A 15,905-nucleotide genomic window follows, 5' to 3' on the forward strand; every position below is an offset into this window, starting at 1 on the left:
CACACAGAGCTATGGGGACTGGGTACTGCGGATGTGCTAGTGGCCATCTAGCAACCCATGTCCTCAGCTCTATACGCAAAATCCTGGTGACAGGTTCCCTTGCCACTTTACAGCGGGGCTTAGCACAGCCCAGCCCACCTGATTTACTACAAGTTACGCCAGAAACTGGCACAAGTTATAGCTGAAGTACACACAAGTTCCTGAACCTGACTGGTGCACAGACTGCCAGAGATGCACACAATATATTAAGACGCATCTTCCACTTAATAAATTAGGCACATCTCACTCACTTGTATGAATGCCAGTCTTGATAAGTCACCCTCATGGAGTCATTTACTGAACCAAGACCGCACTATTTAGGGTTTAGCAAGGTACGTTTAATTTGGACATATGTTCTAAAGTTTTATTATGATGGTCTCAAACAGGGATCTGGCTGTTTTTAATAAAAGACTTGTACTAGACATATGGTGGGTTGCCAGTACATTTTTATTCCTTTTTATAGCTTTTTTTCGGAGACTGGATACTCTGTAGTACAGAGCATTCACACTCTGTTCCATCTAGCGAGCCGCCCTTGCTAATCGCTTAATTTCTGCGATTATGGGAGCGTCTATTGGGTAAAGAAATGCTGCAGATTTTCCGTTCTGATATGCAGTCAGAAAATCCAGCATCTCATCCATGGACTGACGAACTTTTCCACAAGGAAACTGACCTGAAGAGTGGATTTTTGTAGGGGGAGAAATCTGCCAGCAGATTTGCAGAAGATTTTCTAGTTGCATACGGATGCCACGGCAATCTTGTACTTATTAATATCCATTCATTGCCATGTATTATGCGCCTGCCTTCACATGCTAATAAAATGGATGAGGGGAAAAACATAAAACATGGAAGCTTCTATATGTCTGCTGTGCCAGCACAGGTCTGTAGCGGAACCCATGACGGAGCACCGAACCACCGTGTTCCCACATACACTCAGACTTACAATATTGGTAACTGTGGTCCTTACTCTGTCCATTTTCATCAAGACTTGATTAAACCCCTGCAATTAAAGATATTGAAAATTTAGGTCATCAAGCATTCAACAGAATACGTTCAAAGCCTAAAGGAACGAGAATGAACATCCTGGAAATGACTTAATAGGCCATACGCTTACTAGGGTTGTTTCAGGTATCGAATTTTCAATACTTTTGTCCGGTATCTACCTTGATACCGGGATTTTACATTTTTCGATACTAGGATGCGCCACTGCGCAGTCTAGTATCACAGAGCATGGAGCGTGCTGCTGCCTGCGCGCTCTGTGTTCTCCTCAGCAGCACAGGGGAGAAGGAGTCACTCTCTCCCTCTGTGCCGCCGCCATCAATGAGGAGAGAGGGGCCGGCAAACTGCGCCACCAATGAACATTAAAGGGAACCTGTCATCTGGATTTTGGGTATAGAGCTGAGGACATGAGTTGCTAGATGGCCGCTAGCACATCCGCAATACCCAGTCCCCATAGCTCTGTGTGCTTTTATTGTGTCAAAAAAACGATTTAATACATATGCAAATTAACCTGAGATGAGTCCTGTACGTGAGATGAGTCAGGGACAGGACTCATCTCAGGTTAATTTGCATATGTATTAAATCGTTTTTTTGACACAATAAAAGCACACAGAGCTATGGGGACTGGGTATTGCGGATGAGCTAGCAGCCATCTAGCAACCCATGTCCTCAGCTCTATACACAAAATCCTGCTGACAGGTTCCCTTTAACGTTTAATACAAATACAGGAGGCTGGGTGGAGAATTACATAGCTGTCACCCAACCTCTATGAAAGGAAGCTGCGATCAGCGGTACTTGACCCCTGGGGTTAACTGCCGCTGATCGCAGCTTCCTGTCATAGAAGCTGGGCGACGGCTATGTAATTCTGCTGCCCGCACCCAGCCGCCTGTATTAAACGTTAATCATTGGTGGCACAGTGCGCCCCCCCCCCCCAGTATTAAAATCATTGGTGGCAATGGCCACATGGTCCCCTCCTCCTCATTGGTGGCAGTTTCTGATTGAATCCCCAGCAGTGTAATCCTGGGGCTCCGATCAGTTACCATGGCAGCCAGGATGCTACTGAAGCCCTGGCTGCCATGGTAATCTCCCTGCTGCTGTGTGTACTATGCACAGGGCAGCAGGGAGAGTGTGAGATCCTATTCACCCTGAGGCCTCTTTCACACTACAGTATGTCCATTTCAGTGTTTTGCGGTCCGTTTTTCACTGATCCGTTGTTCCTTTTTTTGCTTCCGTTGTGGTTCCGTTTCGTTGTTCCGTTCCGTTTTTCCGTATTGGAATATACAGTATACAGTAATTACATAGAAAAAATTGGGCTGGGCATAACATTTTCAATAGATGGTTCAGAAAAAACAGAACGGAAGACATACGGATGCATTTGCGTATGTGTTCCGTTTTTCTTGCGGACCCATTGACTTGAATGGAGCCACGGACCGTGATTTGCGGGCAATAATAGGACATGTTCTATCTTTCAACGGAACGGAAAAACGGAAACGGAATGCATACGGAACACATTCAGTTTTTTTTTGCGGAACCATTGAAATGAATGGTTCCGTATATGGAACGCAAAAAAACGGACCGCAAAACGGAAAAAAAAAACGGTAGTGTGAAAGAGGCCTGAAAGAGCTCTATTAGGGTGAATAGGACAAGGGATCAACAGATTCAAGGTAATAGCACCTAAGAAGGAAGGGGGGGGGGTGGTATAAATCACCCCCTTTCCCAATTTTACATATAAAATGTATAAACATATTACATATTGCCATGTCCGAAAAGTCCAAACGATTAAAATATAAAACATTTTTTTTTTTAAATCTCCTATGCAGTGAGCTATCTGTAACAGGTAAAAAAAAAAAAAAAAAAAAAAAAAAAATCTAAAAACTGCATGATTCGCCATTTTTTTGTCACCTTGTCCCCCCACACACAAAAAAAAGGGATCGGACTGTTAGATTATGGGCTGGATGTTCCATAAAATGCAGAATGCACACAGCTTTTTTTTAATGGTATCAAGTATTGCAATACTTTTTTATGGTATCGAAACAATCCTACTTTACAAAAACCAATAGTACAGGTGAATATGATAAAGTGTTTCTTTCCCCAGTTATTTTATACCTTTGCTCTCAACCCCCGAAGTTTAGTAAAAGAAAAAATCCAGGGGAGGCATAATCTTCACTTGATACAGTTGTCTATCCCACCCCAAGTGCTTTATTCACATCAGTGGGAGTGCTGCTGCTTCTCAGCAAGTAAGAGTTAGGGGGCAGCGTTAAAAGGAGTGTCAGCAAATTTGTTCATACTAAACTGCTGACAGCACAAGACAGGGGCTGGGGATGCATACCTTTTGTGGAGCTATTAATATCAGAAGTAGCATGAATACGAAGTATTATTCTGCCAGATAGCCAAGGCAGAGCTTTGGTGACAACAGGCTCTCCATAGTGACTGCTAGGCGGAGGCTTCCGCCAGGCAGTGAGCCAGGTGACGCCAATAGCATTAATGGACAGGCTTCAGCGCTGCCCGAGCCTGTAAAACAGCGCAGGGCAAGGGAGAGCATCAGAGCATACCAGGGGAGCCAAGATGGGGATATGTCCGGGTTCAGCTCTGAACCCAGACAACCCCTTTAAGACCCGCCTCGAGGCACTTGCAAGAACAAAACTTGGCAGAACGAAACCTTATATTCAAGCTCTACAAGAGGTATGCACTAGGGCTGCACGATATGGGAATTTTGTGCGATTGCGATTAGGGCCCTAAAAATTGCGTTAACGATATGCGATGCAATATTTTAAAGGAATTGTGCTAGAGGTCTATTTGCTTGGATTTTCCCATATGAGCCGCTGACGCGGCTGTGGAGGGCGCCATTATGTGGGGGACCTGTGGAGGGCGCCATTATGTGGGGGACCTGTGGAGGGCGCCATTATGTGGGGGACCTGTGGAGGGCACATAGGGCCATGAGGGGGGCCAGCTTAAGACATAGCATCTTATGCTGGTCCCCCTCATGTGTCCTAAACTGCGCACATAACTGCCTTTGCGTGTAAAGTGTTTTACTAGTGTGTGTGTGGGTGAAACAATCTCTCTCCTAACAGGTCCGGCCTCTGTACTCACTATCCACTGCAGCGAGCGGCAGCGAGCTGGCCGGCCGGCGCGTGACTGACATCACTTAGTAACACTCCTGCTTCCTGAAGTGGGAGGAGCGTTACTAAGTGACGTCAGTCACGCGCCGGCCAGCTCGCTGCAGTGCATTGCATTCATAGTGAGTACAGAGGCCGGACCTGTTAGGGGAGAGATTGTTTCACCCACACACACTAGTAAAACACTTTACACGCAAAAAGCAGTTATGTGCGCAGGGCCCCTTTATATATAATCGCAGCATTTTCGGGTCGGCCAAATCGCCATATCGCATTTGCCGATTATCGCGATTCGATTATTATTTCGATTTATCGTGCAGCCCTAGTATGCACATATTATTCCTTCCAGTCACTACTTCACCTAGTGCTGTGAGCAGTTTAGCATGGTCAAAACTGCTAACAGAGTCCCTTTAGCATAATTTAGAACAGCAGATCCCCAACAGCTTTATCTTAATTTCTTATAGACAGGTACAATAGTATAATAACTGGATGGATGACTCATTCGACCTCTGTTCTCAATCAATTATGTTTTAGAGAAATGCACGTATGACACCACTTTAACAAGGAAGTTAAGGCTGTATTACACAGGAAGATTGAGCAAGCGCTTGTTGGGAGGAAAGCGTTCCCTCCCGGCAATCGCCTGCTAGCTAGCGGAGGAGACCACTGCTATTACATGCAGCAATCATCTCCGCAGCACGGAGAAGCGATCACTATGCCATTGCTCGCTCCCATGCTGTATAGTGGTTTGCTGGCGGCAGATCATAATTTGACAGCACGATCTGCTGCCAGCAAACAATGATTTTTAAAGGGGTATTCCCATCTGAGACAATGGGGGCATTTAGTTAGGATACCCGGTGGGACCCGCACCTACACCGAGAACGGAACTGGGAAGGTGGCGGCCAGAGGACCCCAGGTCTGGCGCTCTCTTCCCGTAATAGTGAATGGGAGCACACCGCGCTTGTGCGGCCACCGCTTCCATTCATTTCTATGGGCCAGACGGAAATAGCTGAGCCAGCGCTTGGCTATTTTCGGCAGCCCAATAGAAATGAGCGGAGGACGGAGACCCTCCACAACTTTCGAGCCTCCGTTCTCAGTGTAGTTGGGACCTGCACCAACCAGACAACGGGGGGGGGGGGGGGGGGGGGCATATCCTAGTGATATGCCCCCCATTGTCTGAGATGGGAAAACCCCTTTAATCGTGCTTTAAAATTACGAATGCCCGATGAACGCAGCACACGGGTGGGATTTGAGTAATTTCATCCATTCTGCGTCCAATGTAAAATGCTGTTTATTTTTTGCTTGTGGTTCGGCAGTGTATATGCCCTATATCAGGCATCCTCAAACTGCGGCCCTCCAGCTGTTATAAAACTACAACTCCCACAATGCCCTGCTGTAGGCTGATACCTGTAGGCTGTTCGGGCATGCTGGGAGTTGTAGTTTTGCAACAGCTGGAGGGCCGCAGTTTGAGGATGCCTGCCCTATATGAACGCATCTTAATAAATCTGTTCCAGATCTAAACCTTGGAAAGATCAGAAACATTCAAGGTTGTCTGACATCCTAATAACTAATGTCTAGTAATACAGCGGCACGTCTCTTATTAAGATAACAGCACGAGTAACGAGTCCTGGGAATCCGATAAAACCCCATCTCGCTCACAAGCAGAATTAGGGCAGCTCACTTCATTCTAGAAAAAGCTATATTTCCTGAGCGGCTCTTCACAAGTGACTACACAAGCCAGGCCTGTTCTTGCCTCTGAATTCCTGGAATCACATGAAGGTCACATTGGCCCTTGACATTGTACAGTACATAGCAGTGCCAGCTCACTCTATAGAGGCTAAGCCGATTAAAGAAAAATGTGCTGTACCGCTAGCTGACCCCCTTCTACTTCTGACAGACGCTCCAGGAGTCTCAGGATCACCCCCGAGATCTTTAAACTTAGGGCCCGTTCACACAATGCTTTATGCTGCCGGAATTTTGGCGCAGACTACGGTGTAAAGCCAAAAGCAAGAAGGGACACGTTTTTTTCTAAGCGCAGTGTGCAGATGGACGCCGCAGCAGGTGTCCACTCAGTTTAACTCCATCCAACGGGTCCTCAGCAAAGTGCACGACCACAGCAGACGTTTGACAGGGTCAAAATTCGCTGTGTGAACATACCCTTACACAATCAGCCCATCGGGCAACTGGCCTGTGGAAATGTGCAAATATTTCATCATCGGGTGATCATACGTCTCGCGCTGCGCAAATCTTGTGGAAACAGGAGACATGCTGCCGACAATATGCAAACTGAACAGGGGGGTGGGGGTGATTCTGTCCTCCATTCACTTTGCATCAGGCCACACAAAAGGACCTTACGAGGAACAGCGATCAACTAGTATATCATCGATCAGCACTGGTCCAGGGCCTCACTCACTAGGTGACCCTCAGGCAGTACAGCCAAGTGACTCACCATGGGCTGGCACATGTTCATTCAAGCATGGTTGCCACCTTTAGTCACCAGGGACAGAGGCCTTTTGAAGGGCAACCCACTGATTAACTATTTAATGGAACAGATCCAGCTGTCATTCTGGAGGAAATGATAGAGCAGACCACGCCACAAGACTTCCTCTCTCACAGCCATGTGCACCGGGGGCTCTATGGAGCTGCAGGGGTCATGAAGACCCTCCAAGCAGCAGACAGTACTAGGCATCATGTAGCAGCAGCTGCTAGCAGAGTAATAATTCTCTAGGCAAGCAGCGCAAAGCAGGGGGCACCTTATCACAGAAGGGCTCGGACCAGCTGTCACGTGACCTTCAGGTTCAAGGCGCCAGCGCACAATAGCGAGGTCTGGCCAGTGTGAGAGCTGGAGGACGCGGCGGGCGTGCACTGACCGGCCGGGCAGGCGGCACGCCGAGCACATGCTTTCACACAGCAGAGCGGAAGCAGTCAGTCCAGCGCCAGTCCTGCACTTACCTCCTCCACAGCCAACTGCTCTGACAGAGCCGCCACCGCTTCGTTATACCGCCCCTCAGCACGTCCGCACGGACCGCCCCCTGACCTCAAGACTCCGCCCCCTCCTTCTGTCAGTTTCTGGGCGGGAGCAGGGCGCGGTTGGGTGGTGGGAGGAAGGAGCGGAGAGCTGGAGGCGCTGGCGGCGGCGCACGTGGCCTTGTATGGCGGGGTATACGGCTGCCATAGAGGGCCTTCAGCCCGAGACACAGGAGTTCACTTAGCTTTCTTCCCCTCTGAGCTGTGCAGTTGTAATATACAGTGCTGTGTGTGAATAGGTGTAATGGAGAGCTCCCAAGTGTCCCTCTGTGTCCTTGTTTGCTCCTTAGGCTACTTTCACACTAGCATTGTAGTTTTCCGGTATAGAGATCCGTCATAGGGTCTCAATAACGGAAAACAACGCTTCAGTTTTGTCCCCATTCGTTGTCAATGGGGACAAAACGTAACAGAACGGAAAGCTCCAAAATGCATTCCGTTCCCATACCGGAGAGCAAACCGCGGCATGCTGTAGTTCGCTTTCCATCCTGGGACGCGGAGCAAGACGGAACCAGCATGACCCCCAATGCAAGTCAATGGGGACGGATCCGTTTTCTCTGCCACAATAGAAAACGCATCTGTCATCCGTTGCCTTTCAATGGAGTTCATGACGGATCCGTCTTGGCAATGCTAAAGATAATACAAACGGATCCGTTCATAACAGATGCAGATAGTTGTATTATCAGTAATGGAAGCGTTTTTGCTGAACCCTGCCGGATCCAGTAAAAACGCTAGTGTGAAAGTAGCCTTAGGGTACTTTCACACTAGCGTCACTGGATTCCGGCAGGCAGTTCAGTCGCAGATCCGGCAATCTGTATGCAAACGGATACCATTTGTAGATGGATGCGGATCCGTCTCACAAATGTATTGTAATACTGGATCCGGTTGTCATCCCCAAAAAACAGATCCGGTATTTATCTTTAATTTTTTTTTAAAGGTCTGTGCAGACCGCAAATTCAGAACTCTTAGGGCCGGAGCCGGGATTAATGCATTTTAATGTAAAATAATGCCGGCATTCTGGCAAGTGTTCCGGAATTTTCGACAGAGAAAATATAGCAGCATGCTGTACCAAAAACCGTACAGTGACTGAACTGAAGACGTCCTGATGCATACTGAACGGATTGCTCTCCGTTCAGAATGCATTAGGATAAAACTGATCAGTTCAAGAATTTGGTCGTCATATTCCTCTGAAGAGCAACCGAGTACTCCAGGGATCTGACATCCTGTATCCGAGTGTATAGGTCCGACCCCGTCAGGGGTGTTGCACGTTTCCAATAGAGGGCAATCAGACACTTAGCTGCTGTTAGCATGTGAAGGAGCAGCCTGGCACTCGACTTCTCAGTGTTGTTGGGACTACATTTAAGGGCTCATTCACACGACCATATTTATTTTGCGGTCTGCAAAAAACGGATCTGGAAAAATACGGATGACTTCCATGTGCATTCCGTATTTTACGGAACAGCTGGCCCCTAATAGAACAGTCCTATCCTTGTCCGTAATGCAGACAATAATAGGATATGTTCTATTTTTTTATGCGGAACGGAAACGGAATGCACACGGAGTAACTTCAGTTTTTGTTTTTGCAGAACCATTGAAATGGTTGCTCATACGGTCCGCAAAAAACCCGGAATGGAAACTGAAAAAATGTACGGTCCTGTGAATGAGCCCTAAGAGGAGTGTTTCTGGATCCCTGGGGATATGAGTATCCAGAACAGTCTGTAGTAATCTCGTCACCTGCTTCCAAAAAGGTTCTATAACTGAACACAACCAGAAGATAAGAAAAGAGAGGCATTTGTTTGGGAACATCTCCAGCAGAGATCCGGCACCTCAGGGTTTATAGCGTAGAGAACGGCTGGTGTATAGTACCAGAACGTTAGGATTTTGAGTTCTCCCTGTACGTTATGGAGGAGGAACTAGAATATGTACTGTTCCATATGGTTTGCCAAGTCTCTGGGGAGAGCTCCCTTTGTAGCCAGTCCTCCCACTTCAGCATGTAGTGATGTTAAAATCCCGTCAGTAAGGTTGAGGAGGATAATATCTGGTATATATTAGAGATAAGGCCCTTGGAAGAAGGGTTACAAGTACATATGCGCTTAAACGGGGTGAGGGCAGGAACAATCGTGGATCTCAACACAGTCTTACAATAGTGAAGAATTCTGTGATACTGAAATTCTAGATTGTGTGGAAGGGAGAATCTAGCCTGTAATTCACCAAACGTCATAATTCGGTCGACAAGGCGGTAGAGCCCTGTAGCTGTCCACAGTCTAACCATCCCCGCCTGCAAGCTGCCAGGAAGATGAGGAGTAAAAAGGAATAGAGAAAGAGGGGAGTTGAGAGTCGCTAAATTGTATCTCATCCTGGTCTTATACCATATCTCTCTCGTAAATGACATAGGGCTGAGTAATTGTGAAGAGGGGATAGGGGCAGGAGAGACCCATATTATAGTTCCTGGATGAGTGGGTGCCAGCCACAGTCTCTCAATCTCGGTCCAACGGTTATATGAATACAGGGAGTGCAGAATTATTAGGCAAATTAGTATTTTGACCACATCATCCTCTTTATGCATGTTGTCTTTCTCCAAGCTGTATAGGCTCGAAAGCCTACTACCAATTAAGCATATTAGGTGATGTGCATCTCTGTAATGAGAAGGGGTGTGGTCTAATGACATCAACACCCTATATCAGGTGTGCATAATTATTAGGCAACTTCCTTTCCTTTGGCAAAATGGGTCAAAAGAAGGACTTGACAGGCTCAGAAAAGTCAAAAATAGTGAGATATCTTGCAGAGGGATGCAGCACTCTTAAAAATTCAAAGCTTCTGAAGCGTGATCATCGAACAATCAAGCGTTTCATTCAAAATAGTCAACAGGGTCGCAAGAAGCGTGTGGAAAAACCAAGGCGCAAAATAACTGCCCATGAACTGAGAAAAGTCAAGCGTGCAGCTTCCAAGATGCCACTTGCCACCAGTTTGGCCATATTTCAACATCACTGGAGTGCCCAAAAGCACAAGGTGTGCAATACTCAGAGACATGGCCAAGGTAAGAAAGGCTGAAAGACGACCACCACTGAACAAGACACACAAGCTGAAACGTCAAGACTGGGCCAAGAAATATCTCAAGACTGATTTTTCTAAGGTTTTATGGACTGATGAAATGAGAGTGAGTCTTGATGGGCCAGATGGATGGGCCCGTGGCTGGATTAGTAAAGGACAGAGAGCTCCAGTCCGACTCAGACGCCAGCAAGGTGGAGGTGGAGTACTGGTTTGGGCTGGTATCATCAAAGATGAGCTTGTGGGGCCTTTTTGGGTTGAGGATGGAGTCAAGCTCAACTCCCAGTCCTACTGCCAGTTTCTGGAAGACACCTTCAAGCAGTGGTACAGGAAGAAGTCTGCATCCTTCAAGAAAAACATGATTTTCATGCAGGACAATGCTCCATCACACGCGTCCAAGTACTCCACAGCGTGGCTGGCAAGAAAGAAAGGGTATAAAAGAAGAAAATCTAATGACATGGCCTCCTTGTTCACCTGATCTGAACCCCATTGAGAACCTGTGGTCCATCATCAAATGTGAGATTTAAAAGGAGGGAAAACAGTACACCTCTCTGAACAGTGTCTGGGAGGCTGTGGTTGCTGCTGCACGCAATGTTGATGGTGAACAGATCAAAACACTGACAGAATCCATGGATGGCAGGCTTTTGAGTGTCCTTGCAAAGAAAGGTGGCTATATTGGTCACTGATTTGTTTTTGTTTTGTTTTTGAATGTCAGAAATGTATATTTGTGAATGTTGAGATGTTATATTGGTTTCACTGGTAAAAATAAATAATTGAAATGGGTATATATTTGTTTTTTGTTAAGTTGCCTAATAATTATGCACAGTAATAGTCACCTGCACACACAGATATCCCCCTAAAATAGCTAAAACTAAAAACTACTTCCAAAAATATTCAGCTTTGATATTAATGAGTTTTTTGGGTTCATTGAGAACATGGTTGTTGTTCAATAATAAAATTAATCCTCAAAAATACAACTTGCCTAATAATTCTGCACTCCCTGTAGAGCGTGGACCATGAGGTAATATGCCTTAAAGGGGTTGTCCGGGTTCAGAGCTAAACCCAGACATACCTCAATTTTCACCCCGGCAGCCCCCCTGACAGGAGCATCGGAGCAGTTTATGCTAAATCGCGCAGGGCAAAGGCATTTTTTGGAGATCCGGTGACGTATGGGGCTGCCAGGAAGCCCTGTGACATCACTGAAGACACAGCTGGGCAGAAGTTTCCGCCCGGCAGTGTGTTATTGAAAACAAAAGAGCCAGTGCACTGCGCGATCTAGCGCAGGGCAAGGTAGTGCATCGGAGCATGAGATGCTCCGATGCTAGCCTCAGGGGGGCTGCCTGGGTGAAATTAAGGGTATGTCCGAGTTCAGCTCTGAACCCGGACAACCTCTTGAAACGTGTTGCTAAATAGTATAAAGCAATATCAGGGAGGGCCAAACCTCCTTTCGTAATCGGAGATATTAAAATCCAATTAGAGAACCTGTGCCGTTTATACTTCCAGACAAAATTAGCGAAAGCGGACTTTATAGAGCAAAGAGCTGTAGCAGGCACCCTCACCGGATGGGTTTCAAACAAGTATAAGAATTTGGGAAGAATGGACATCTTTATGGTTGCAATGCGACCTAGGAGTGATATTGGAAGTGATTTCCATTTTGTGAAAAGGACATTCATTTCCCATAACAACTGTGGGAAGTTAGTTTTGTATAGAGCGGGGTAATGGGGGATAACTTGTATTCCTAGATATTTTATTGATTGGGTACTCCAAGTATATTTAAACTTGCTTTGGAGGAGGCAGAGTCTGTCAGGGATATATTGATAGGCAGCGCCTCAGACTTAGAGGTATTGAGCTTATAACCCGATAACGCACTGTAAAGGTCCAGAACTGTGTGAAGATTGGGGAGGGAGAGGAAAGGGTTTGTCAGGGTGAGCAATACATCGTCAGTGAAAAGGGAGATAGAAAATGATTTACCCCTGACCTCTATACCCTGAATATCCGGGCTTGCACTTATAAGAGCCGCCAGAGGCTCAATGCTAAGAACATAAAGGAGGGGGGAAAGGCATTCCTGCCTTGTCCCATTGAAGATCGAAAGAGATGGGGAATAGGCATGGGGTAACCGAACTATTGCTGTCGGAGAGGAGTAGAGGCCCCTCAAGGCAGTCAGAAATGGGCCCTTAAAGGGAACCTGTCACCGGGATTTTGTGTATAGAGCTGAGGTCATGGGTTGCTAGATGGCCGCTAGCACATCCACAATATCCAGTCCCCATAGCTCTCTGTGCTTTCATTGTGTAAAAAAAAAAACAAAAAAAATATTTGATACATATGTAAATTACCCTGAGATGAGTCCTGTCCCTCACGTACAGGACTCATCTCAGGTTAATTTGCATATGTATCAAATCGGGTTTTTTTACACAATAAAAGCACACAGAGCTATAGGGACTGGGTATTGCGGAGGTGCTAGCAGCCATCTAGCAACCCATGTCCTCAGCTCTATACACAAAATCCAGGTGACAGGTTCCCTTTAAAGCCAAAGTGGTTGTCATGGTCTTAACTTCTTACTTCTTACTACTCTCCTTCGTTTGACATGTGCTGGCGGCCATCTTGGTTTCTGGGTTTCTTGTAGCCTCCCACCCTGCGGCTTCTCCTTCCCACTGGGAGGAGCTGGATGCCTAGCTCATATATATAGGAGGTCTGTGGCTTCAGTTCCTTGCTTGGTCCTCCTGTGTTCACATGCTTCTAAGACTGCTGCTGCTTCTGGTTCCTGATCCTGGCCTCGTCTGACTACCCCGTTGGTTCCTGATCCTGGCTTCGTCTGACTACCCCGTTGGTTCCTGATCCTGGCTTCGTCTGACTACCCCGTTGGTTCCTGATCCTGGCTTCGTCTGACTACCCTTCTGGTTCCTGACCTCTGTCTCCGCAAGACCCTGCTTCGGTTTAGCCATCCGTTTGGACTTTTGCTTACGGCTTGCTTTTCAATAAAACCTTCTTATTTTCCACTTATCTCTTGTTGTACGTCTGGTTCATGGTTCCATGACATTAGGACCAAGCCATGAATTCTGACGGTACAGGGCCATCCTCGCTACCTACGCTGGTTGCCAGACTTGATCAGCAGGATCACCTGTTGGGTCGGTTCGCTGTGGCGTTGCAAACCCTGCTTGAACGCACGGCTCATTTCGCTTCCGTTGCCGATGGGTCGGTTGTCGCTCCTGGGCCCGTTCCTACTGCCGCTCCGGTTGTTGCGCCAGAGTCTACCCCGACACCTGTTGCTGCGCCTGCGGTGTCTCGGGGTATGACCGGTTCTGCCCCCCTTCCACAGCGCTTTGGGGGAGAGCCAACTCAGTGCCGAGGTTTCCTTAACCAGGTGGGCATTTATTTCGAGTTGCTGCCACATGCCTTTCCTACTGAGAGATCAAAGGTGGGCTTCTTGATCTCGCTGCTCTCGGACAAGGCCTTGGCCTGGGCCAGCCCTTTATGGGAGAACAACAATCCGGTGGTTGCCGAGTTTTCCGGTTTTGTTGCTTCTCTTCGGAAGGTATTCGATGTGCCGGCTCGTGCTGCCTCTGCTGCGAAGCTCCTTATGTCCATCAGACAGGGTTCACGATCCGTAGCTGAATACGCCATTGAGTTTCGTACCCTGGCAGCAGAGGTGGGCTGGAATAATGAGGCTCTGGTCGCTGCTTTCTCTCATGGTCTTTCGGATGCCTTGAAGGATGAGGTTGCAGCTAAGGACCTACCAGTGGAGCTCGAGTCTCTTATTTCTTTCCTGATTTTGATTGACACCAGACTCAGGGAGAGACCTTCCTTTAAGGAGAGCCTGCGGAGGTCTTCTAACAGATTGGCGCCTACGTTTGCTGTCCCACCCGTGCCTCCCTCTCCTCCCACGCCTCCTGGGGATGACTTGTCTGGGGGTGAACCCATGCAGCTGGGGTTTGCTCGCCTGTCCGAGGGGGAGAGGGTACTCCGGAGACGCGAGGGCCGATGCATGTACTGTGGTCTCGGTGGGCATTTTCGGTTGGCATGTCCGAACCGTCCGGGAAACCCTCGCACCTGAGATCCTGTCGGGGGCAGATCTTGGGTGGAGTCTCCTCGTCCCCGGTTTCCCGTGTTGACAAACCACTGATCACTGTTGTCCTCTCCTGGGTCGGGGGCTCGGTGACGACCCAGGCGTTGGTGGACTCTGGTGCTGGTGGTTTGTTTATTGATAGTGTGTTCGCTGCCGCCAATTCCATTCCTCTGCAGCCTCGAGGTTCCCCACTGGCTCTTGAGGCGATAGACGGCAGACCCCTTCTGCCGCCACACGTGACTCATGAGACCCTTCCAGTGGGGATAGCCATTGGTGCCGTTCACAGAGAGTCGGTCTGTTTCCAGGTGATTTCGTCTCCACACTACTCGGTGGTCTTGGGGTACCCCTGGCTCCAGAAGCATAATCCGACTTTCGATTGGAGATCGGCCGAGATCCTCTCGTGGTCACCGCAGTGTGGGGCTAGTTGCATCCATGGGCCTGTCAAGTTGCTGTGTACTTCCTCGGACTCTCTGTTGCCTCCTGAATACGAAGAGTACCGGGATGTATTCGATAAGGTGCGCGCGGTTGCCCTACCTCCGCACCGCCCATACGATTGTGCCATAGAGTTACAATCTGGTGCCGTTCCTCCTCGTGGCAAAGTCTATCCACTGTCGGTAGCGGAGAATGAGGCCATGGAGGAGTACGTGAGGGAGGCGCTTTCACGCGGACACATTCGCAAATCCTCGTCCCCGGCAGGGGCTGGATTTTTCTTTGTGAAAAAGAAGGGCGGTGAGTTGAGGCCTTGCATCGATTACAGGGGTCTCAATCGCATCACGATCAAGAACGCTTACCCGATACCCTTGATTTCCGAGCTGTTCGATCGCCTCAAAGGGGCCACGGTCTTTACCAAACTCGACCTGAGGGCGGCATATAACCTGGTAAGGATCAAGGCGGGCGATGAGTGGAAGACCGCGTTTAACACCAGGACCGGTCATTATGAATCCTTGGTTATGCCCTTTGGGTTGTGCAATGCGCCCGCAGTCTTCCAGGAATTCATCAACGATGTTTTCCGTGACCTGTTGCAGCAGTGTGTGGTGGTCTATTTGGATGACATCTTGGTATATTCTGAATCCATGGAGGCCCACATTATGGATGTCAGACGAGTGTTGCAACGGTTACGAGAGAACAGGCTGTTCGGTAAGCTTGAGAAATGCGAATTTCACCGATCCCAGGTAACCTTCTTAGGTTACATCATTTCCGCTGAGGGGTTCTCCATGGATCCTGAGAAGGTTTCGGCTGTCTTACAGTGGCCCCAGCCCAGTGGTCTCCGTGCCCTGCAGCGCTTTTTGGGCTTCGCCAATTATTATCGGAAGTTCATTAGGGACTTTTCTATGCTAGCCAAGCCGCTCACGGATCTGACCAGGAAGGGCAGTAATTTCCAGGTCTGGCCGCTCGAGGCCATCCGAGCGTTTGAGGCTCTAAAGTCCGCCTTTGTGTCGGCTCCGATTCTGTCGCATCCCAACCCTGGGTTGCCCTTTGTCCTCGAGGTGGACGCGTCTGAGACGGGAGTAGGCGCCCTCCTGTCTCAGCGTAGAACACCAGAGGGTCCTCTGCTTCCTTGTGGGTTTTACTCCCGGAAACTGTCTTCCGCGGAGTGCAACTATCAGATTGGTGACAGGGAGTTA

General features: G+C 48.2%; 1 protein-coding gene across 1 annotated transcript in view; it reads right to left on the reverse strand.

Annotated features, from left to right (window-relative positions):
- The window catches only part of TFRC (transferrin receptor), a 36,590-nt gene extending 29,400 nt beyond the window's left edge, over positions 1-7,190 (reverse strand). Inside the window, exons 1-2 of the mRNA XM_044288770.1 lie at positions 7,098-7,190; positions 980-1,036 (exon numbers count right to left, since the gene is read on the reverse strand). Of these exons, the coding sequence (XP_044144705.1) occupies positions 980-1,018 (39 nt within the window). The 5' untranslated portion in view covers positions 1,019-1,036; positions 7,098-7,190. The remainder of the gene's footprint in view (positions 1-979; positions 1,037-7,097) is intronic.
- Between the last annotated feature and the right edge of the window lie 8,715 nt (positions 7,191-15,905).

The sequence above is a fragment of the Bufo gargarizans genome, chromosome 4 (genome assembly GCF_014858855.1).
Source record: "Bufo gargarizans isolate SCDJY-AF-19 chromosome 4, ASM1485885v1, whole genome shotgun sequence".
NCBI classification, from domain to species: Eukaryota; Metazoa; Chordata; class Amphibia; order Anura; family Bufonidae; genus Bufo; species Bufo gargarizans.